Source organism: Podarcis liolepis, assembly GCF_965112155.1.
Source record: "Podarcis liolepis genome assembly, chromosome: 4".
NCBI lineage: Eukaryota > Metazoa > Chordata > Lepidosauria > Squamata > Lacertidae > Podarcis > Podarcis liolepis.
In genome coordinates, this window is record NC_139558.1 from 75,375,801 (window position 1) to 75,400,994 (window position 25,194).

Here is a 25,194-nt window from a genome sequence, read left to right on the forward strand (position 1 = left end):
CTGGTAACACACTGCATGCATTAGCCGTTGACTTACTACTTTTCTTTTACACAGACACACCTCTGTGGCCCCTGCTTGCTCCTTTCTCTAACCACTACGGTATGAATGAGTTCTGCACCTTTTTTTTTTTAAACGACCCACTACGAAACACAGCTGCCTTTTGACAACCATACGTTGCCACACCCCCTGAGCAGTCTGCAATGTTCTCTCTCTCTCCCCCCACGCCCACCCCGCAATTTTTGTACAGTGGGAAAGTCGCCGGGTAATTGGGTCCAGATTGGATAGGTTTAAATATTCATGAGGCTGGCAGAGGACTTGCGAGGGGGTGGCTGCCTTGATAGTGGTGGTGTTGGTGGTGGTAGGGGGCTGGGGGTGGGGAAGTGACTAGTCACTGAGAGCTGCCAGTGAACAATTCTGGGAAAGAGGAAGGGAGGGAGGGAGCGAGGGGGAGAGCGAACGAGCGAGAGAGCATGTGTGATGAGCAATAGCTGTGGACCTTACAGTTGCCGCTAACTGCCCTGGCGTGTTTGTGAGAGTGAGGGTGTGCGTGTGTGTGAGTGTGTGCGAGGAGCGAGAAAGAGGGAGGGGAGGGAGTGGAGAGGGTGGGGGGAGAGATAAGAGAGAGAGAGAGAGAGGAGGAAAAAGGAGAGAGGAGAAGGAAGGAACAACAAGGAAGAAAGGGGACAATACAATCATGCTGTGCTGTATGAGAAGAACAAAACAGGTAGAGCTGAAGATTTTATACCTCTTTTCCGTCGAGAAATTCCTAAGACTTGTGGGTTTAATGTGCGTTGGATCTGCGTGCAGGAGAGAAAGAACGATTCTTTTTTCCCTTAATATAGGAAACTGCTTCCTTTGCAGTTCTTTAGCATCTTCCCACGAAAGGCTCAGATCACACCCCTTCCATTTATGCAACGGAGGGGTGGTTTTTTCTCTCTTTCTCTGCCTCCCGTGGAGTTGGCGGGTGGGTGGGGGGGGGAAGGCTGCCTAATGATCAGAACTGGGGAGCAATAAGGGGGATATCCTTGTTAGACACACCTGGGGGAGGGAGGTCGTGGGAATGTACGTGGCATAGGATTGTCTATTTCGGATTTGTCGAGGGGTGTGTGGATATGGATGGGAGGAAGGAGAGAGGAAAATGGAGAGGGGGAGCGTTGAGGCAATTCCCTTTCATACACCCCCCTCCCGAGATACCATGTGAATCTTAGCTGAGAGATGCTTTCTGTCTGTGATTGTACTGATAGAGATTAGAAGGAGCTTGGAAGATGGGTGTGGATTTTCCTTCTCTTTTTCTTTAAGCAACTTGAAGAATAGCTCTACCATTCCTCCCATTGCCTTTTAAAATTTTTTTCTTAGGGGTGGGGGAAACAAATGAGCTGCTAGGAGAGATTAGGGGTGTGGGCTGGGGTTCCCTCTGCAATTCCTTTCATGCCGGGGACACTTGGACAACTGTGCACCAGCTGGTAAAAGAGACAGAGGACCACGCCTCTGTTAGCTCTCAGCAACGGTGGGATGGGGAAGATGGAACAGTATACGAACTTGGTGGAAACTGGTTAATTTCTTGTTGGCCCATAAGGTTTTTTTTTGGGGGGGGCAAGTGGGGTTTTGTGGAAAGACTGAGAAGGCATTTCATTTCCAGCAATTAATGATAAAATTGTAAAGACGCCCTCAGACAGCCTTCTGCCCCTCCCCTCCACACACCTTTAAACTCCACTGCTGGTCAATGGTCAAGTCTGCTCCAAATCCTTCTTTGTGGAGAGCAATTTATCTTATTCATCATATGGTCTAACTTCTGATTTATTCAAACTGGACCAGGATTTTGGTGTCTTTGATGTGTGGAAAAAGGATTTTGAATATGTATAGGTTTTAAAAGAGAAATCTCAGTAGGTTGGGTTTTTTAAATAAAAAAAATCTTGCATCTGGCAGCTTCCTTCCAGTATATCAGCTTGTTCCATAATGCAGCATGTTGGGTGGGTGGAAACTGTGGTGATTGAAATGGTTATTTGTGACTACTGAATATCTGGATTTTGAAAAGCGGCATGCCTTTCTGAGCCAACATATATGTTAGAAAGGTGGTCTGGAAGATCTCTAGGGTGGGGTTGGTGAATGGGAACTTCCACTTGCAATAGCATCTATTTCCTAATGTGTGTGTGTGTGTTTTAGACACACTCCAGTTGGTGGTACATTCACTAAATCCTGAAGCAGAGTGGACATAGAACATGTTGCAGTCAGCCAGCAGAGCATATTCAATAGCCATATGTGGGATGAAAAGGCAGCAGGAGGAAGGCAAAAATGACACAGCAGTCATTTTTAACACATTTTAAAATAAGGTAGCAGCAGCCTCTGAAGCTTTTGGAAGTGATAGGCTCATGAGAGGAACAGTCACCATCTTTTCAAAGGAGAGCACATGGCTAATATCCTACCCACCTCATGGTTATGCTCTTACACTTTTCCTATGTATGTGGGTGGGTTTTTATGCTTCCTAGTTTTCATGCACATTTATAAATCTGTGCTGGATTAAAAAAGAAAAGAAAAAGGCACTCTTTCAGACACCAGCCACACCCCTTTACACACCCCTGAGTGCATTTCCATGGATGCAACCATGCATAGAGCATTTCCCCACACATCTAAATATACCTATCAATATACAATTCAGTGCACATACTTTTGCAGACACAAAGAGACACACCCATGCACATACCCACTCATTCATACACACATAGACATAACTGCACACAGGTGCAAACCTCTATTCAGACACACCCACACATGCATCTCCGTTCTACCCTGAGAGTTATACTGCTTGCGCGCACACACAGATCATGCTCACAAAACACATGGAAGTTCAAACCCATACCTTATAAACCAAACCTAGAGAAAATGAAGGAACCCCTCTCTTCCCATCCTTGACCCCCTTCCTGCTCTTCCTTTCAACTATTCAGGAAAGGAAAGCCAGATAACAGACAACCGTGATCTGAAGTGGGTGTTTCCAAATTTAAGAGAGGTTTATTTGCTTCCTGGGGAATCCCCTCCTGTATTTTTGCTTGCAAAAGGACAAATAGCAGAATCCTTTGGGGGCTGTGAGCTGGGTGTGGGTGGACTCTGAAGTACATATCTGTTACCATGCATCTATGTTGATCATATGTATTTGAATGTATATGTGGTATTCTAGAAGGATAGATGTCGAAGCACATATATCCAATTTTAGCCTCCCCCATTCAAAATCTATGCCTATAGTTTGTTTGTGCCTGTAACCGGAATGCACAGAACGAAACATTATACCTAACTGGCCTTGCAGAGGCACTACCTAGATTTTTAACACCTTGGCAGCTGTATGCCTTTAAAAAAACCCCACCACCATTAAAATGCTGAAAGGTGATGCAGAAGAAGAATTGGAGATTATGTTTGGGTGTATTTCAAAGATAAAATCCTAAAGTTTATGTTGTAGTCTGTGCTTGGAAATGTGCCTTATATATATATGTTCCATTAACCAATGGCTGTGCTGCTCCTGTTTTCTACTATATATTGGAACAGACAAATACTATGTGGGTAAAGTGCTCAGTAATGGATGGAATGGGTGATTAAATGAGAGCTAGCATTTCCCACTTGTAGGTGAGATGATCCCTGCCTTATTCATTGCTTCCCTGATGCAATACACTTGTGTTTGAGAGAAAGAGAGGTTTGAACCCTGCCACACCCATGAAATCAAAGGAAGGGGAGGGGTACAAGGAGGAGGTGGAAGAAGAAGAAGAAGAAGAAGAAGAAGAAGAAGAAGAAGAAGAAGAAGAAGGGAGAGCCGGCATTTCTTCCCTCTTCCACAGGAGTAGCATGGACAAGCTAGGATCTATCTATCTATCTATCTGGACCCTGTTTAATGCAACTGTAGAGCAATCAAAGGTTAGGCAACTGTTTCAGCAATTAGTGTTGGATATTGTAGTGCCTTTTAAAACACCAGGAAGGCGGAGAGGTACAGGGGAAGATGGAAAGAAAGACAGGAGTAAGCACCAGAGAGGAGGTTTTATTTCTTCAGGGTATCATCTGTCTCATTTTTTTAAATAAAAAAACCCCTTACTTATTCTGCATAATGCAGAGGTTGCAAACATGCAATGGGTGATATGTACCTTTAAATACTGAGGCAGGGAGGAGGTGAAGCCATCTCCCTTCTTTGTGGGAGGTAAACTCAAGCATCTGCAGCTGATTCCCCCCCCCCCCCCGATATAATGGGCTACAGCAATATCATCAAATAAAGCCCACAGAACTATATCACTTGGCACTGGCTGTAGATCATGGCTAGAGCTTATCTTGCAGACAGACATGACATGCGGCTTCTCACAACTTTTAATTTTAGCTTGAGTGCAGTTTTTGGTTTTTTTGTGGCTGGAGGCTTTTGAGGATCTTACGTTCCATCCATGACTATTGTCTTTGAAGATTTTTTATAAATCAAGCATCTGCATGGAAATATTCAGTCTCAGTTCTCTTCCTCCTTTCTCCCTCCCCTCCCCCCTCCCCTCCAATTTCTGAACTCCTTGGTTATTATAGAAATGGATTTTTCATAAATCACTTAATGTAACCCATCCCCCATTGCATAGATGAGCTTCCCAAGAGGTTTAATTGAAAGCAGTTCTTCCATAAAGTAAAAGGGAACCAAGATGGTTAGTGGAAGATGTCATCCTTTCCTTGTCGGTACAACTTTCCCATCAGCATTCATAGCCACATGTCAGAACTAAAGGGGCGTTTGTGGTTCTTTGAATTTGTATTGAATTGTATTGAGTTACAGAGTTCTGACATAAGAGTTTTTAAAGCATATTTCATAAGGGAAATAAAGCCCTTCCCAAGAAACACCTTGTAAACATGGCTATGCCAGCACATCTGTCCATAACCACACCCACAGTCATGATTTCGAGCTGTTTCTAGAGAAGATATATGGTGTAGGGCTTTCTTTCTTTAGCTGAGCAAAAGAAAGCAGTTTTTCAAATGGAGATCGTCTTTCCATGTTGGAAAGGTTTTCAGAACTTAGAATTCTCCCAGCCACTTCTTCAGTCAACACCACATTTAGGTAATATGTATAACCTGAGGCTGTCTTCCTGTGTGAGGGCAAGATGATGCGACTGTGGCAAAGGCAATGTCCACAGATTATATGAATTCAGAATACACTCCCTTGTCTGCAGCTCTTTTATGCTGTGCCTATCTTTTTCACATTAGGTGTGTAAAATACTAATACCTTTGACCCTCTCTTTCTGTGATTAGTTTGTAAGACAGTTATCCCATGCTGTGGGGGGCATGGCTCTGCGGGTCAGAGGCTGCCTCGAGTGCTTTGCCTTTCACTGTGCTGAAGGGTGTGGATGGTCCAAAACCTCTGCTTGTTCTGTTCTTAATATGTGTATCTATAAATGATTGACTTTCTCAGTCACACAGGGAGCATATAAACTGCAGGTTCCAAGTGGCTCACACTGAGAGGATGTTTGCAGCCTGGGTAGTCTCTTCCTGCCCCATGGTGTGATTTTATGCACAACTCCTGAGCTTTGTTTTGTCCCACACCACAGAGGCATACATTATCAAAGGGCTCAGCTTCTCCCATGATCTTTGAGTTTATAACCTGCAGGCTCCTTCTTGCTGCTGTGTGTCAACTGAGAGTTTTTGACATCCCATTTTGAATGGGTTCATATACCTTCAGGGTGCAAAGTTTTTCAAAAAAAGGACATTGCATTGTATATAGAACTTGCCCATGCCTCACTCCCATAGAGGCCTAGTTTTCAGGACTGCCATCTATTTGTAACTTCTGAGCAATCAGAAGTAAGTGTCATGACTGCTCTTTGCAATGGTACCAAGTGACTGAATTCTGGTAGAAGGGGGTTTAATACAAAGGGAAAGGATTTGGTTCACACCAGTGGTTGCCACCAGAAAAAACTACGGTACTCCATGTTGTCTTGCCTGTAGTCTGCAAGAGTCACAGCATATGGGTCATGTGAGTTACCAGTACTTCCTCACCTGGTTACATCCCATGTGTGCACCAAGGGCTCCAATGAAGGCATGGCGTTAGTGTGGAAAGGAATAGCACAACCAGAAAGTGTCATATGATTCAGCGCTTGTATATCTTACTGCTGCACTGTGCAGACCAACTACTCAAGAACAATCTTGGAGGGGCCCATGAGGCTACAGAGAACCATGCCAGAATGGGGCCTAACTCACTCGCTGTGGAATGGGTTTCCACAGGCAACAATCAGCAAATGAATGAAGCAGCCTGAGACCACATTTGTCAGAGCATGAAAACAGTTGCTAATACCTAAAGGGAGTGACTTTCAGGGATGTCTGATGATAGGCCACATTCCCCATGACCTGAAAGCTTCATGTGTTACAAGATGTGTCAGAAACCACACTGAGGAACTTGACAAGGTACTTGAAAGGCAATAGAACGTAAGCAGCCTCCTGTGCAAGAAGGGTGTTTTGCTTTGTGTTTTTGCTTATAGAAATGTTGGATAAAGATGAGAACTATTCGCTGAGTTAGTGCCTGGCGTGCTCTGGTCCATGGGGTCACGAAGAGTCGGACACAACTAAACAACAACAATTTCCTGAGTTAACATCCAGTTAGGTTGAGAAACAGAGCAACAGATGTTAGCAAGTTACAATACTAAAAAAACTGGAAGATTCAGAATCACGCTAGTCAACAGTGTTCACACAAGTAAAAAGCAACAAACATGGGAAATGTACTCTTCCATATTGAATGGTATGCCTGTACCTAATCATACTGAATCATTTCTACATGTTGTTGACTCATCTTGCTATGGAATGTGTGTTTTCCCAAGCAACATGATTGGGGCCAATTCAATGGGCCTTTCACTTCTCAATCACCACCATGCCTGATGGGACTGTAATAATTTTCTGGGTCTTCCTCACCTGACCACTAGCCCTTTCTCATGTGATTATAGTATTCATACACAAGCTGTAGTTGTACTGGATAACAATGCAGCGGAGCAACCTCTATGCAATTGTGCACATGTGAAGGAGGCCTGGGGTGAAATGAAAACATGGTTTGCTAAAAGGAAAGGAGCATATGGGTCAGTGGCATCAGGTGGGTGGGTTTACACAGGAATCCAAATTCGTTTGGAAAAGCTTCTGGTCCAGCTGAGATAGGCAGACTAATCTTATGCATATCTATTAAGAATTAAGTCACATTACATTTATATCCGTACTTTCCTTTAAGGAGTTCAAGGTTGCACACATAGTTCTCCTCCTCATTTTATCATCACAACAACCCTGTGAGGTAGGTTATGCTGAGAGTGAATAACTGGCCCAAGGTCACCCAACGAGCTTCATGGCAGAGTGGAGATTGGAACCCTGGTCTCCCAGGTCGTTGTGAAAAGGATCTAGGAGTCTTGGTTGACCACAAACTTGACATGAGCCAACAGTGTGATGCGGCAGCTAAAAAAGCCAATGCAATTCTGGGCTGCATCAATAGGAGTATAGCATCTAGATCAAGGGAAGTAATAGTGCCACTGTATTCTGCTCTGGTCAGACCTCACCTGGAGTACTGTGTCCAGTTCTGGGCATCACAGTTCAAGAAGGACACTGACAAACTGGAACGTGTCCAGAGGAGGGCAACCAAAATGGTCAAAGGCCTGGAAACGATGCCTTATGAGGAACGGCTAAGGGAGCTGGGCATGTTTAGCCTGGAGAAGAGGAGGTTAAGGGGTGATATGATAGCCATGTTCAAATATATAAAAGGATGTCATATAGAGGAGGGAGAAAGGTTGTTTTCTGCTGCTCCAGAGAAGCGGACACGGAGCAATGGATCCAAACTACACCTAAACATTAGGAAGAACTTCCTGACAGTAAGAGCTGTTTGACAGTGGAATTTGCTGCCAAGGAGTGTGGTGGAGTCTCCTACTTTGGAGGTCTTTAAGCAGAGGCTTGACAACCATATGTCAGGAGTGCTCTGATGGTGTTTCCTGCTTGGCAGGGGGTTGGACTCGATGGCCCTTGTGGTCTCTTCCAACTCTATGATTCTAGGTCCTAGTCCAGGACTCTAACCACCATAGCACACTGACTCTCACATTGCTGCCACACACTAGTAGAGGTTGGGAAGGTATTCATTTCATACCTTCCCTTTTAAGGTCTTTGGTTCTCCCCATGGAGCTCCATTTTATAATCTGAAAATGATTGCTGTGTTTAAAATAATGTGTAGTTTTGGACCAAGGGAGAAGGAAACAGTTTCACATAATTCTAGAGCAATGAAACTGTAATATACAGAAATTTGCTGCAGGTCTACAGAAAGTATTCCCCCCCTCCCTTGCTTCACACATAGTGGTGTGAGAGCCCCTTTTCTGTGATGCAATCCCAGGGCCTGTTTAACTCCATGTGGATGATGCAACCCCATGGTCAGGGCCCTTTCCCATGGACTTCCCCTCCTGTCTAGGTACCAGTCAGGTGGGAAAGACTCGTGTGATGTGATAGGCTCTCCCCATGTGCATAATCAGATGCATGAAACTGCTTCATGGGGAAGCAGGCCCTATGCCACTGCTACTGTGTGTGAAGATCTTGAAGTGGACAGCTGACCTTTGGAACTCATTGCTGATAGGTTTGATAATTCCCAAATGACTAAAATGCACACATATCAGAAATGCAGTGCCTAATACTGTGAAGATGGAGAGGGAGTTCTTGCACTTTGTGATACTTGTATTTGAGTGGAAAATGGTATTAGTATTGGTCCTGTTTTTTACACTGTGCTTTAACTCAGATCAACAGAGATTACTGAGCTATGCCCACCATTTTGTTAACCATTGAGACATCTAGATTAGGGTTGCCATATTTCAAAAAGTGAAAATCCAGTCAGAAAGGTGGTTGAGCTTTTCTTTCCCATGTTTGGCAACCCAAAGATGCACATTCTGGTTCTACTTTTCTCCTGCTGGATTTCCGCTGAGCATGTTTCTCCCTGCATGCCAATCTCTCTTTCTATGACTCTGAGCTAATACTTCGCATGGGGATTCTGCGTTTTAATTTAGACAACATTTGCATAACTGTTTTGAATTCCTAGATGCAAGGTCACACATGTTTTCACCGAGAGTCTTTTGTGTAGGGGGGAAAAAGCCCTCAATTTTGCTTCTCGGTAATTTGTGAAAACATTAATTACTGGATATAGCTTATTACCAGACAAGTGCTGTCCTGGCTGGATCTCATGGAGAAGAGATGGGCAAAAGGTGGAGCTTTGAGTGGGAAGGAAGCTTTAAAAAGAAAATTCAATGGGAAAGCAGGGAGGGATTGGGAGTAAGAGCTACTGCATTTGTAGGATTGGTGCCTGAGTCTCTGGGCCACAGATGGTTCATGGTTTTTGCTGAACAAAGGGAATCTGATTTTGATAGATTATGATAATTCTCTTTATTGGGTTGTATCCAACTAAGTTCTACTTAGTATTCTTGGGTACAAATTGTTGTTGTTTATTTATTTTGTGTTGTTGCAGCAAAATAATCCTGTTGTGTGTATATGGTGCTATACACGTTTATTTTATTTCTTTGAAAATCATTGACTGATGCCATCAATCTTGTTCTCATGGACAGAGATTTTTGGAATAACCCAGGCCAGAGTAATAGCAGACTCTTTGTGGTATGAGGTGTTCAGTGATGATGCATGTGCATGGGACGTATGAGTCAGTTCTACTATGGATCTACAATTCCATGCGCTTCTGCCCAAACCAAATGAAAACCAAAATGTGATATCCTCATGTCACTATGTGAGAGTGGATGATGTCCTGTCTTGCCCAGTGATGTCCTGCCCTGTGAGGAACCTGATGCCGCAAGGCTTTGTCCTACGCAGCATCACTTACTTTTTCATGAAGATAGGTGCTGCAGCTGCGTTACTGGTACTCTTCCGTGCCCTAGAGCTTTCCGCTTACAATTTACAAAGCAATTTCCACATTTTTAGACTCTGCCTCATAGACAGCATCTCTCCCCTTTCTTGCCATTATGTAGACAACCCATCCTTCCTGTTCATGGTAATGTAGCATCCCTGTGGGAAAACACACCCATTTGCTTCTGTGGAAAAATAGCATTGGGAAAATATTGATTTAACTGTCTTTGGTGCAATAAAGGTTTTGTTCTTCTTGAATAAAGTTAATAGCACTGTCTCCTGCAGCTCTTCATTTCCTTTTGCACACCCATCTGTTCTGCTTCCGATTGTTTTTCCTCTCCTGTGTGATTCATATTTCCAGGTTGCTAATCCCTGCTGTGGACCTTGTGCATACTTAGCCCTTTTATCTGACCTGTCTTTTTTCTTCTGCCTTTGTTTCTCTTGTGGCCAGTTTCTTTGAACAACCCATCTTTGTTCTGCTTGATACTAAAATGATGGATGTGATTACACCTGCAAACCTTCCACGGAGCCTGTGGGTTTTTGTTTTCTGTGTTGCAAGCTACATGAATTTACGCCCTCCAACTGGAGGAAATACGTCACTTCATCTGTGGGCAGCACCATAACTATCAGACACTGCGCCTCCCAAGCAAGTCTGAAATGGTCATCTCTAGGGTGGCTAGGCTGGTCAAGGATGAGGGCTTGCTATGCTGCGACAGGCCAGTGTTCTAGGCCAGCATTCTCTCCTCTGACAGTGGCAGATATAAGCACAGCATGATGGTTGACAAGCACAGCGTGATGGCAATACCCACCCACTGTCATTAATCCTCAGCATCTGATAGCCAGAGAAGTGATGTCTCTGAACATGGAAGTTGCAATTTGGGTATTATGGCTTGCTATAGCCATCAATTGACCTATCCTCCGTGGGCTTATTTTATCTGCTGAAGGCAATAATGTCCTGTGAAAATGAGTTCCATAGGTTAATTATATGTTGTGTGAGAGAGTAATTTCTTCTGTTTGTCTTACATCTGCTGTGGATGGCCTTGGACCTTTTTTTATTTTGAGATTGTTGCCCTTTATTTACTCTCTTCACACCAATCATGTTTCTCTAAAACCTACCCCTTGTCCTCTCTCGGTCTTCATTTTTCTCCTAAGCTAAGAAACCCTGTCTGTTTCATTTTACATTCTTTTTTATTACTATTAAAAAAAGACCCCTTCCAGTGTTTCTACATCTTTGTTTATTATGAAAAAGGAGGTGAACATTGTCCAGAACTGCATGTGTTGCTCTAAATGAAGATTATGAGACAGATTGTTTAATTTTCCAGTCCTTTTCATAATAATTTCTACCATTATTATTATTATTAGTAGTAGTAATAAATTTGTATACTGCCCTATACCAGCGGTATACCTGTGCCTGCACTAATGCTGCACAAAAGTGACCCTCTGATGAGATTGCTGGCTGATCATGCTCAATGCATACTTTGAAGCCACTCTTGGAATATTTGGATATGGATACTCTGGTGGAATTGGTTCCTGCTCATCTTAGGACTTACTGTGTTATCCTAGCATTTTGTTTTGAGCAGCCGGTAATGTGCTTGTTACATTCTTACATGTTGAAGGAGGACCATAGCACATGCTTTTTTCTAAACATCGTATTATAATTTGTAGCACACACCCCAGAATGTATGAGAACTGTCCTGCCGAATAAGAACAAAGGGCCATCCAGCCCTGTATTTCTGTTCCCCAACAACAGTAGCTAGGCAGATTCTCACAGGAAGCTAAGAAATATGGCACTGGTGATGATGGCACTGGCTTCTTCTTTTCATCATAAATCAGGCATAGGCAAGCTTGGCCCTCCAGATGTTTTGGGACTACAACTCCCATGATCCCTAGCTAACAGGACCAGTGGTCAGGGATGATGGGAATTGTAGTCCCAAAACATCTGTTTTGCTTATGCCTGCCCTAAGTTACCCTTTTACTCTAGCCTTCGCTACGGTGGTTACGGCTGATGGGAGTTGTAGTCCAAAATGTCTGGAGAGCACTTGGTTGGCAAAGGCTGCTTTGTTAATTCACACAGTGAATAGCTGAACTATGGTATTCATTCCCACAAGAGGCAAAGATGACCACCAAGTTGGATTAGACAAATTAGTGGAGGATAAGGCTATCAATGGCTGCTAACCCTGATGGATACATTCTGCCTCAGCATGCTTCTCAATACCTGTTGCTGGAAACTGCAAGAGGGGTGCATGCTGTTGTGTTCAGATCTTGCTTCTGGGCTTCCTAAGGGCATCTAGTTGGCCACTGTGAGAACAGACTGATGGACTAGATGGGCCACTAGCCTGATCCAGCAGCAGACTCTTCTTATTCTTACAGTGTGAGCATTCAGAAGACTATTGCTAATTTGTTTTGTTACCCTGGCCTTCATCTTCTTGTCTTTTTATTCTGCAACCACCTCAGTTGGTTTGGAGACCTCACCCCATGCCTTACTATCATGCCAGATGGTTACGTAATTGTGAACCTACTAAGCAGAACTTAGTTGACCACCAGCATGGCCTTTGAACTCTACACAAGAGTTTCACCCGTCTATACTTGTGGCTGTCATTGCATTAAAATCCACATAAAGTGTATTGCAATAATCCATTTGTAAGGTTATCAGTGCATGGCCCCCTTTAGCCTTGGTATCCGAGTCCAGGAATGGCTGCAGCTAATGCTGAAGCTGGTAAAAAGGACTCCTAACCACTAAGGCCATTTGAGTCTCCAGTGACAATGATGGATCCAGGAGTACTCCCAAGCTAGGTGCCTGTTTCTTCAGAGGGAGCGCAACCCTGTCCACAACAGGTAACTGACATACACATTGCAGGAGGTTGGATGAGATAACCCCCGGGGTCCCTTCCAACTCTACCACTCTATGAACTTAAACAGTAAACGATTCACCCACAAGGCCTCTAACTTATCAGGATTTAGTTTCAGGACCCTGTCACATTTCCCCCCCAAGTCAATCTTTCCCCCTACTGTGAAAAATATCCTAGTTGATCTGAACCACTATCAAAAGCTGCACTATGAATGTAATGGGTATCACCTTTCCGGCACTGATGCTTGTGGGAGGACAAATGTATTGCCCTAAGAGGATTGCACCACATACTTTTCCTGAATGTTGCTATATATCTGTAGCATCCTAAGAATGTAAGAGCTGTCTTGCTGGATCAGAATAAAGGGCCATCTGGTCAGGCATTCTGCTCCCAACTCTGACTTGGCACACAAATTGGACTTAGTAGAGACAGCCTTTATCATAACAGTTCCAGAGTTTCCATTTTGTAATGGAAATGTTAATGTCACTATAGGTCCTGTTTGGCTCACCTAATATCCCCCTCCACTCCCATTTTGTATTGTCTGAATTTGCAAATTGGCAATGCAAATGGAACCTGAGACCATTACACCATGCTATTTGTTCTAATCAACTGATAATCTAGGGGCACTAATACACATTATAGCATTCATAAAGGAAAATTAGCTTCCCTTCATTTGAAGCAATAACCAATAGAGAAATTTGCTATTGTCTGTTGATGGCCCTGTTATTTATTAATATTTATTTGCTTATATTTATAGCTCCTTCCTAAACAATTTGGAAGTCAGACCACATAACAGACCAAATAATCTCCTGTCAATGTACACCCATCCACTCACGTCCCTTGCCTTCTGAGCTGTCTGGCTGCTCTGGACACTTAACCTTTCTACAGTCCTCTCCAACTACCCTTAGACCTCACTCCCCTAAACCTAATCAGCCCTCTTCCAGCTGCTACGTGTGTCTTGGGGAAAAGGCATGGGAAAGATGAGGGTGTGGGAATTCCCTTGGTTGACGTATGATCAAGCCAATTGAGCTCCTAGTAGGTAGAAAGCTCCAGTTGACAACCTGTGCATGGTTGCACTCAAGCCCATCACCTACCCTTTTGGCCCCATCACTTGATTTAGGTCTCCCCTACTGCAAAAAAGCTAATGCTATTCTAGGCCACATCAACAACAGTATAGGGTCCTAGTGAAAGGAAGAATAGTACCACTCTATACTACCTTGGTCAGCCCACACCTGGGGTACTGTGTCCAGTTCTGGGTGCCACAATTTAAGAAGGATATTGACAATCTGGAATGTGAATGAGATGATCAAGGGCCTGAAATCCAAGCCTTGTGAGGAATGGTTGAGGGAGTTGGAAATCAATTCAATAGGCCTGTTGGCACAAGAAAAGTATTCAGTAGGTCCCTAAGTCTTAGCAGTGAGGAAGCCTGCCGAATCTTATGGTATCTGGGATTGGGGGGGGGGGAGATTTGGAGTTTGAAGTACCCTGATCCCAGTTTCCACAGCCCCAAACTTCCCCACACAAACATAGTGAAGCGGAAGCAGAATAAACAAGTTCCTGCATTGTACAACTTCTCAGGGCAGGAGAAGCAGTCACTGCAGGAGCCGAACAGTTTCCACTTACTACCCCTCTTCTCTGGCTAGGAAGGGACAGCAGAACACTTGTGTCTCTCCCTGAAATGGGCTTCACAGAACATCCTCCAAGGACAGGTGCCATAGTAGTTCTTTTACTGAGCCAGGCACTGGAACAGGAGCAGAGGAGCTGAAATAGAAGCAGTTCTCCCCGGAGCTTCCTCCCTGGAGCTCAGCTTGGGAAGGCCCACTGTAGCGCAGGGAGACTGACCACAGCCATCTGCTTGAGATGGTTGCTTGCTAGTTCGAGCAGAATAACTGAACTTGCATTGCCATGATCTCTCTCTCCTTTTGTAGGTTCCCTCTCCCCCACTTTGCCAATCTCACGTTACTGGGTGTTGCCACTGGGTGCTGCCATTGGCTGCTGTCTGTTTGGCACTGACCTGTGACAGGGCCTTCTTGGTGGTGGTTCTCCACTTGTGGAATGCTACCTTGGTGAGCTGTGTTGATCTCCCTTAGGAGGAGTTCTCAAACATTCCTGTTAAGCCAGGCATTTGTTGGTTAAAAGATGCTATTCTTGGCAACGTTCAAATTAAATTATTAGCTACACTTTTAAATATTCTAACATTCTACATCTTTTTAGATGTTCTTAAATGTTTTCGGATGGTCCTATTGTTTTAAAATGTTTTAAGTATTGTCAGGGGTTCAGGGACAGAGGCACAGGTGAGGGGGGAGACGGAGAGCGATGGGGAAGAATCTCAGGAGAGTGAGGAAGAGGATGACAATGACTTGAGGTCTTCCATGAGTCTCTCAAGTGAATCGGAGGATTCCCAGAAGGGGGCGCCCCTGGTCAGGCCAAGGGGGGTCACAGGGGGGACTTGCCAGGAGCAGGGAAGCAGCAGGGAAACCCCGAGTGGGAGTGGGAGATCGGGGCCGGCTTCCCAGCAGGAACGGAGTGAAGAGGGGGGAGTTCCCAGTGGGACACACGGAGCAGAGCAGGAAGGAGACAGGGGAATGAGATCGGAGCAGGACGTCCTGCCGGAAGGGGCGGAGAGTAGTACAGGGAGTAGTGTGAGTGTCAAGAGGAAGGTCAGGGGTAGCGAACGCGCGCCAAGTTCAAATGTGGAGGCGCGCGGAAATGCAGAGAGCCCGGAGGAGGAGCCTGGCCCCAAAGCACGAAGGAGGGGGGAGCAGGCATCTGAGGAATCCGCTTCAGGGGAAAGCAGGAGGGAAGGAACCCAGGGGGGCAGAAAGACCCTGCGGAAAAGGAAAGACAGAAAGAGGTGGACCAGCACAAGCCTCTTAAACTGGTGTAGGGGCGGGACCGATTCAGAGGGGACTTCAAATGTCTAAGGCTAAGAGACGCGGGGCTGCACGCCTCGGTTGTGGAACCATTAATGAACTCCAATAAACATCCTTGTATATAAGAAGAGCTTGGCGTTGGTCTTTTGTGAGCTGAGACCTGAGGCAGCCTCTGACAAGTATGTTTTTTATTTTACTTTTAATTGTGTTGTTTTGTTGCTTTGGTGCTTTGGTGCTTGCTGCCATGGGCTCCCTTGGCCAGTAAGGGTGAGATAGAAATTAAGCAAACAAACAAACAAACAAACAAACAAACAAACAAACAAACAAACACTAAATTAAGTTCTTGGTGGGAATTGGCATTTATATAGCTGCATAAACATGGAAATTTACTGAAATGAGTGCAAATCAAACCGATTTTTATATATTGACCCCTTCTAAATTTGTGAGAGAATGGTGGAAGGCAGAATGAGATTTGAATGGATTTCAATGCATCTGCTCCAGAATGATGCCTTTTAATAGATTCAGATCGCTATACAAACTAGTAAGCGACAACAAATTGAGCAATTTGATCTCCGCTTTCTTAAATACCATGGTAACACGGTTGAGTACCAGATTTCAAGGGCCAGGTCAGTTCCCAGAATACAACTGCTTCAACAGAAATAACACAAGCGACAAGATAGAACACCACTGCTTTTTGCCTACAGCTCACAGTTGAGGGTGTTGTAATGCATCACAATGAAACTACAAACTGTTGTCAAGAGTGATCTGCTGGGGAGAGCAAAGAAGTCACAAGGAGCTGACCTTTGCTGGCACATAGATAGCTGGATAACCTAAAAAACCCACTCACTGCTCAGAAACATATATTGCCAAATTTATGACAAGAAATTGTAACAGACCGAAATGTTGACTATGGCCTCTGATACTTTGTTTTGTCTCAGTGGTACTGTCCATTGTACCTACATGCCTATCAGTGTTAGCAATTCGCACTGGATAACTACCCTATCTTTTAAATGTAGTGACTGGGCACAGATCATATACAAAGAGCAACACTAAGAAAGGAGTGGTGTCCACAATACTAGACACAGTATTGCTGATGTGAGTTACAGTTCTTTGGAACATCAAATTGTGTGGATGCATGGAACATATGACAACTGAACAGGAGTTCAAATAGAAACTGCTCAGTATTCTAGAATCAGAATAAAAAGTGAAGAATTGTGTCTGTCACAGATTATTCTCTATTTTTTACAATTTTCATAGGAAACATTCCTCACTGAATAGATGCTAATTTAATTATTAAGGAGGCTGCAGTCACAGTCACTATATTCAGATCTTCATTCTAGCAGAATAGCAGCAGCTAATGTGGTGTCGTCCAGATTCTGTGAACTACAACTCCCATTGGCCCAAGCCAGCATGACCAATGGTTAGGAATGATGGGAGATGTAGTCCAACATATCTAGAGGACACCACAATGTCCTTACTCCTAGAATGTGCATGGTGGGCAGGGGCGGGTTAACTGCATGCCAGCCTCCGTTCCTGACTTACATATGTTTACTATAACTACACAGAGACCTGCATGTACCGTTATATGTGCCGAGGGCTTTTATGCATGACCAAGAACCCTGTGCTTTCAGGTGTCCCCGAATACAAAGACAGAGGCTTATTCTTCTTTGTTGTAATCTTCTTCATTCGCATGGTTTGGGGTGGAGCCATGATATGACTCCTCCCATGCATACTTTGGAATTTATTTGAATAACCTTCTAGATCAGGAACAATGATCAGCAACGGTCAGTAGTTTAGCAACAACCAAAGGGCCAAAGGTTCCCCATACCCAATCCCAGACTCTAGGGAAAGGACTGAGTTATGCTAGTATAGACAGATTTGGAGAGAAACACAGCTTTCTCCTCTTCCAAGAGAAACCTTGCATAGAGAAGTTTTGCCTTCTCTGCTGTTTTTTGAAATTATGTTCCTGATGCCCCTTTGGGCAGACTGTCATCTAAATGCAGGATTGGTCCAGTACTGGTCCAGTAGGCTTTAAAACATTTCCTTCCATTATGACTACAATTTAACATATCTGCTTCTAAATGTCTGCCACTTTCTTTCTGCTCTGGCCTTATGCTCATCCACTTCCTGTTCCCTTTTTCGTGTGTGTGGTTTGCTCTGCTGCACACATGTTTATTCCGAACAAGTTAGCAACATGCCTAATTATCCTTGCTGTAAGCATCCTGTGTATCATTAGCTCCTTCTGCTGGGGTGATTGTTCATTCATTTCTGTAGAGCAAATACGGCTTCGATGATCAAAATAGGATCTGTGAAGACAAATTAAGGGGAGGGAGCATAATCAGACTGACACATAAATCCCAGTGAGAAATATGGTGACATGAAGCTATATAATAAAGTGGGCCTGGGGCACTTTTCAGTAGGTCACTGGGATACTGGAGGCAATACATGGCCATCGATAGCCTTCTCCATGAATACGTCAAACACCCTTTTCAAACCATGTTGGTGGCCATCTCTGCATCCTATGGCTTGAATTCCATGGTTTTATCTATGTGTGAAGAAATGTTTCCTTTTGTCTGTCCTGAATAATTGCCTTTGTATTTTCCTCCTAATATACTCTAACATGTGCCCTCCCTCCCAATGCTAGATATGGGTGGTATTATTGAACTAAACAGTTGGGTGAGCAGAATGACTTCTGCTTGCACAACAGGACTACCCTCTTCTCTTCTCCCTGCATACACCCCGTACCATTCCCAAATCTGCTCTGGAAAGTTGAGGAAACCCAGAGGACAGATTTAGGGCATGAGCTGGGAGAGGAGGAAAGTTATTCCTCTTGTGCAAGGATATAGCTCTACATTGCTGTCAATCTTCCCTTTTTTGCGGGAAATTCCCTTATTTGAGCGCCGTTTCCCGCTGCTATCCCAGATTGTTAGATATCCTGTAGACTATCCCCAGGACAGGTGAGGCTGCTGATCCTTTATTTTCAAATCTGAAAGTTGACAGCTATATAGCTCTACACTGAATATGACCTTTGGAGTCAATGTGATGGTGCTGCCACCAGTGTCCCTTTCCTGATTAGTCCATTTTCTTTTTTGCTTTTGCCTCAATCTTGGTCACTTTATGCTGGGGGTCAAACTAAATATGCCATTGTGAGAACGCATTTAGCACACACGTGTTCATTACATAAATAGCAGCTGCAGGGGCCCCAGAGCAGCTTCAGGACCATACGGGAGGGTAGAGAACTTGTTCTTTTCCTGCCACATTCTGAACTAAAACCACAAAAAGCAGCTTCAGAGAAGGATTTCAAGGGGAAGCCTCCCTAGGGAACATTGCTGCTTGAAATGCAAATGGCAGCTTTGGAAAGCCAATTTTGTCAAGTTTGTGACAGGGAAACAAAAATGTGCGTGTTAACTGCATCCATACAATTAAAGCTGCACCTAGTTTGGCTTTCCCCCCTGACAAATTCCATGTATAATTTTGTTGCTCATTCACCCAGTCTGAAGAGATCTTTTTCTCTTCAGTCCACTTATACACCATTCTAAATACTTGATGTCATCTGCAAACTACGCTACCTATCTATGCTGTTTTCTTCTACTGTGGTTACTGCTTAAAGAAACATATTTTCAATCTGTAAGAGGTTTACAGAAGATACAGAGAAAAGGAGAATTACGCAGATAATCCATCCCAGCTGCTTTTAGCACTGTATAGTTCCAGACCAGCATTTGTGAGGTGAACATGGGCCTACAACAACAGCAGAAGAAAAGTCATTTGGAGGAGGGTGACTGTCAAGGGAAGAGTTAAGCACATACATTTCCCTCATGCTACCTCTGCTTCAAAGCACTTTGCAGTGGTGGGAGGACTTCATGTGGAAGGTTAGCCCAATAAAGTTACAGCCGCATGAGAGTGACTTGTACTTGTTCTAATATCCTTGCATACCATCACAAAGTGAGGGGCTGCACTTTTCTGGGATCTGCTGGTTCAGGGTTCTCCCCCCCTTTTTTTTCTTGGAGGAGAGTGTTGAAGAAAAGAATGCAGGTGAACCCTGTGAGAATGCTGAGAGATAATGCAAAACAACCCTTTCACTTCACACACCCTGTCCCTCTCTGTCCCGCCCCAGTTTACAGGCACCCACTGATGGATCTCTTGCAAAAAAACCAAGACCAACTCTTGAACCATTTTCCTGGGGGAAAGCCCTTCCCTCCAGACCCCTGTCCTTCTTAGCTTTATCCAGCATTAGTTGCACTTGCTCACAGCTTCCGCTTACCTGTAATGTGGCCCTGGGGCAGCTGTTAATGGAACATGTACAGTGCTTTGCTCCCCCCTGGCAGTTTCTCTGTCAGAAGTGCCCTCGGGCTTTTCTTTGTGCTGGAACCTGAGCAGGAGCTAGCTGTGTCCTAATTGACATTTCCAACTACATTCTTACTCATGCGCTACTGTTCTCTCCCTTCCCATGGAATTCAGAAGGCTTGATTCAATCAAACATGCTCAGAATGTAAACACGGACTCATTTCAATACACTTGAAGCCAGCTAAGAACCCTCAAGAGAAGTATTTGGGGGCCCCCTCTCTCTCTGTACTTTGGGGGGGGGCATATATTAGGCCCTGTATATTTTTCAACATTTTAGCAGTCAGGCACTTATGCTTAAAGACCTAAACCAAGTTTATTCAATTCCAGTGCTAAGTACCTTGAGATCCTGCCCATGGACAACTTGGCATGTCGCTAGTCTGATAGAAGACAAATGAAACTGTTTAAGAATATATCCCCACAAAGGTCAAAAACAAATAACTTTTAAGAAATAAATAAATAAATTATTTGCTTTTCTATTCTATCTTGTAGACAACGCATGCTATGACTCTAACATAGGTCAAAAACAAATTTCTGATAGGCTGGACAAGAAACCAAAGAACTTTTCTGAGCCCGCAAAAAAGCAATACTGTAATCAGTATTTTATTCTTCATCTTTGCTCTGACTTCTCAGTTAACGTGCAAATATTTTGAGGCCATGTCTGAGTTGATAGCTACTGTGCACATAAAGAATGTTCATATCCGTAGTCACCAATGCTGTGGTTTTAAAAGGATCTTGGGATAGGCTTAGGACATGTAAGGAGCACAATAGACACTCCGTGTTCTCTGCAGGCTGCCTCATCTCCTTGCATAACACGTCTGGCCATAGACACACCTCCTGTGTGATTAGTGGCAGGTTAGTCCTCCAGTCTATTGTCTGGGATGGAGGAAGGAAGGAAGCTTTGCTGAAAGCAGCCACGTATTAACACATCAGCATCCAAATCAATATCTTCCCTGACAGGACTAATTCCACAGAGACATGCTGCCGCCAGCCATGCTGTAAGGGAAAGCCGTGCCGGTCCGGGGGAAATGCAGATGTGGAGGTGCCTGGGACTAACACAGCTGGTGTGTAGGAATCGCCGCAAAGCTGCATGGTTTGCTAGGGAAAAATGCCCTTGTATCAAGCTTGGACAGGTTTGTCTCCAATTTCCTGCTTCAGTATCGCTTGTCTGTGTGCATCCCTCCTGCATCACCCCTTTGGTTCTTTCTCTTTGTCATTGTCTGTACCGTTTTGCCTTTTGCTCTTGTTCATCTTCCTTCCTTTCTTCTCCTCAAGGTCTTGTAGCACATATTCTTTCCTTCAACCATTTCCCTCCCATCCTTCTCATTGACTTCTCAATCCCAGTCAATCCAGGGTGGCTTTTGCAGGCAGGGGGGAGGAAAGGCGTGGCACCTGTTGCTTATGTTTGTGCTGAAAGGGTGGAACTTCCTTTCAGCTTGTGGTTGCTGCCAGGTGTCAGGAACAAAGATCAAACTGCACATCCCGAACCCGTCTGCCAAGCTACCTGCTTCCCCAGCCGTTGGGAATTCACCTGCCTCCCCTTTCCTCAAATTGCTTGGGATGTTTGTTTGATTTAACGAACCCATAAACACCACCTCAGAATGTTAATTGCTCCTATTTACAGTGACACAAATTAAAAACACTACCACCACAAACAGAGCACAAGCAAAACAAGAGCAGGGAGGATACTTTATTGAACTTGGCACCCTTCTGTTCAGTGGATGGAGTGAACTTTGCCATTAGCAACAGTAGCTCATGCTCCACCCGTATAAAGCAAAGTTCAATGTTCAAGCATCCCAAGAAGAACTGGTACCCAAGCATCATTTCTCTGGGCACATCTGGTGTAAACTTGTAATATGGGCCTCTTTCCTCTTCCTCTCAGAAGGCTTCGTCTGCCTGATTTATTAAATAGGGTCAGTTGTTTGATGTCCTTGAGCTTTTTTATTAGCTCCCTTTGTTGGAACTGCTTAACCAAGGCTGTAAACCAGGCATAGGCAAACTCGGCTGTCCAGATATTTTAGAACTACAATTCCCATCATCCCGGACCACTGGTCCTGTTAGCTAGGGATGATGGGAGTTGTAGTCCCAAAACATCTGGAGGGCCGAGTTTGCCTTTGCCTGCTGTAAACTATTGGAGGCAGAAATCAAAGTTCCATCTCCTACAGATGCAGCTGTTTCTTGTACCTTTGGGGGATAGGATCAGGAAAACTGCCCTTTTTCATCACTTGTGGATGCTCTGACCATAGTAACAACATCTGCCCTGGCATAGAAGAATCCTGCTAAGAGAGCTGCAGGGCGGAGGAGGCAGAAGCCGCAGTCTTCTATCCTGGTGCCTTCACACTATTTAGCTGGGTTAAGCGCAACTGTCCTTGGTGCTAAATTGCTTCCACACCTCAGAAAGCGTGAAAGGTTTTTTCCTGCCTCCTGTGCCCATGTTTCGCTATTTTAGTAGATACAGTTGGCAAATCTTTTCCCTCTGCACTTCATTCTCAGCTATTAGATATCAGTCATCTTTGATTTTTATAACATGATCCCTTTCGTTCTGTCTGACAAAACAGCTATACGGGGGATCCTTTGGATAAGGCTGAAAATTTTTGTAGTTGCTTTAATTAGTATTTGTATCCCTGAGCCACTGCATGTGTGGGTGTATTTGATTATGTGTGTGTACATACTTTTTAAATTAATAAAATAATGAAAATGAGAAAAGGTGGCTAGTTGCCTCCACTCCCAAGTTTTACAACGTAGGAATGTCTCTGTTTCTCGAGGGGGCTAGACCTACCAACTAGAAAAGGGGATTATCCCTCTGTGAATCCTGCTACTCCATTAGCAATCAGCCTGAATAATGGGGAAAGGTACATTTTGCATGTGACAATTCTGCTTCCCCACCCCTAGTCATTAATTACATAGGGAGCTGCCTTATATCGGATCACAACTCCTTGTTTATCTTGCCTGGCATTTTGTAGTCGCTGCCCTGAAACGGCAATGGCTGGAGTTGCCAGTGGTTGATCATTGGACCCTCTACATACAAGGCATATTCTCAACCACTGGTCCTGCTTCATTGTTCATCTGAACCTAGGAATCTGCATAGAATTAGAAAGAGACTCACAAAATGGGCCGAAATTCTTTACGAGCTGCCCTTGTTCCATGGCTGGATGAGCGGGAGGTCTTCTGAGTATTGGTTTTGGATATTGCATCAGAAGCACAAGGTTTGCTTGCTTACAAGCTTACAAGCCAAGCTTCTCTTGCAATGCCCAAACCGATTCTTATAAATGTCTTTTCCGTTTATTTCACTGGAACTCCACCCCCACCCCCTGCCAGGGGACTTTGCTCCCTAAGATTTTTCTCCCCAAATCTTCTTGTTCAGTCTCTCTTACTTCTTTACAAGATTATGAAATCTATCATTTATGACCAGTGCTCTTCCAAGGTGTTTGGCGCCTCCACATTCTTCATTTACCCCATTTCAAGTCACATGCCCCTCACCCCATCACTTTATGCTTCATAAAGCCAAACGATTGGATCCACGCACTTGAATGTAGGTCCTCCAGAAACAAAGAGTGGTTGATTGTGGCCACACAGAATAAGCGAATCACTTCACTTTTTTCACCTGGTGAAAGAGCATCTATCTCTGCATTTCTGCTGCATCTTCCTCCTAGAGGGAGGAGATGAAAGTGTTCTTCTCTTCCATGGGAGGAATGATGCCAACCCAGGCTCCTTTGTTGTTGGTGTGCTACCTGCTATGGGATCAATGGGGGAAGATGGCTCTGATAGTCCCTCTGGTAGTCCTTGTTGCTGAAACACATTAATTCTTCCCCCTATCAGCCCTGTATTAACATGAACTACCCATCAGAAGCAGTGATGCTCCAGTGTCCTGTACCTTCTTATTGTAATGCAGGAAGACAGTGGAAGAACAAATGGGAAATGATTGCTGCATTCCAGTATATGGAACTGTTGGAGAAACACACACAACAGTAGAGGGTGAGGTAGCGAGAATGATGCCAAAATAATGACTGCATCCTATCCTGAACTGGGAATCTTAGATAGTGAGTCATGGATCTACGTATTTCATGAAAAAGAGGTAGAAATATTATGAAGATTGTAGGTTTGATAATGTGGATTGGAGAATGAGGTTAACAAGCCTGAATACAGTCCTTTGGGCAACTAGTAGAAGTCATTTTGACAAGAGATTCCTTGGAGGAGGTTTGGGGGCATGAAAGAAGAACAGAGCGTTCCCTTCTTCCAATATATGACAGAAAGGACTCTGGGGAATACATGTAATGAGGACTTTCTTTTTTTGTCCAAAGAAGTTAGATCAATAGTGAATTTTCTCAGGGCTGCCAGCATTCTGTTTATGAAATCACAGGTCTTGCCATCTTAGTGTTTTTTTCTGTTCCTCAAGCTCCTAAAATTTAAAATAGTCTTCAAGTTTTAGAAAGTGAAAGCTTATTTTAAAATGCTTCTAAATGAATTACTATTCTTTAACGTCAGCTTGTTATTTTGGAAGCGTGACTTACAATTTTAAAGCCATCCTTTGCTGTACTAACCATGTAACATATGCAGACTGCCTACACAATACACTTTCCCCCACATTTCAGGTGAATTGCTGCTAGATAGATGCCTCTAGACTGCCAGTATTCATTTAAATACTGGCAAATTGAGGTTTGTGAAGTTAAAGTGGATTAAAGTGTTCTGACTCTCAGACACAACAAACCCACTTTCAAACACAACACAAAATAGACTTTTTGCTGTAAGGAAAGTTATGGGAAAATGTGGGATGACATTAGATTGGTGGAAAGCCATGTAACCTTGACACAAACAGATCAGAGTGTGAATCCTCAGAACAGTGGACATCATACAACCTCCGCAGAAACTTTGTGCAAATGAATCAGAATGAATAAGCAGGTTTCCAGAAGTGACCTGTGTTCATGACAATGCTGAACCAGCTTTTCTTAAATTACTAGAATGTAAGATACTGAGATCAGCAATGTCAGTTCTGTAGAGCTCCAATGGACCAGGAGGGTCACTGGGGAGACTGCTTGGAAAAATATTTGAGTCTCAGAGAAGCCAACACTCATGGGTCACTACTCACCTTTTCTTAGTCAGCCATCCCATCACCCTAATACTCTGCAGGCACTCACCAGCTTAATGTCTGTCCCATCAACCCATAGCAGCATTTTCTTCCCGCTAATGCTAGCAGGGCATAATGAGGCAGGCAGGAAAGTGACACACCAGCAGCATGGATCCAGGCCGCACAGGATCCCCCTGGCCACTTAGCAGCTGGGTATCTGACCTCACAC

The 25,194-nt window shown here is 44.1% G+C and overlaps 1 protein-coding gene and 1 long non-coding RNA gene across 2 annotated transcripts in view; one reads left to right on the forward strand and one right to left on the reverse strand.

The window, feature by feature from the left end:
- The first annotated feature begins 412 nt into the window (after positions 1-412).
- Positions 413-25,194, forward strand: part of GAP43 (growth associated protein 43) — a 55,090-nt gene continuing 30,308 nt past the window's right edge. Inside the window, exon 1 of the mRNA XM_083500924.1 lies at positions 413-724. Within this exon, the coding sequence (XP_083357050.1) occupies positions 695-724 (30 nt within the window). The 5' untranslated portion in view covers positions 413-694. The remainder of the gene's footprint in view (positions 725-25,194) is intronic.
- LOC310705532 lies at positions 16,067-20,071 on the reverse strand. The gene is made up of 3 exons (XR_014525373.1): positions 19,821-20,071; positions 19,227-19,297; positions 16,067-17,865 (listed from the first exon to the last, which is right to left on the reverse strand). It is a non-coding gene; the product is annotated as an uncharacterized lncRNA (long non-coding RNA).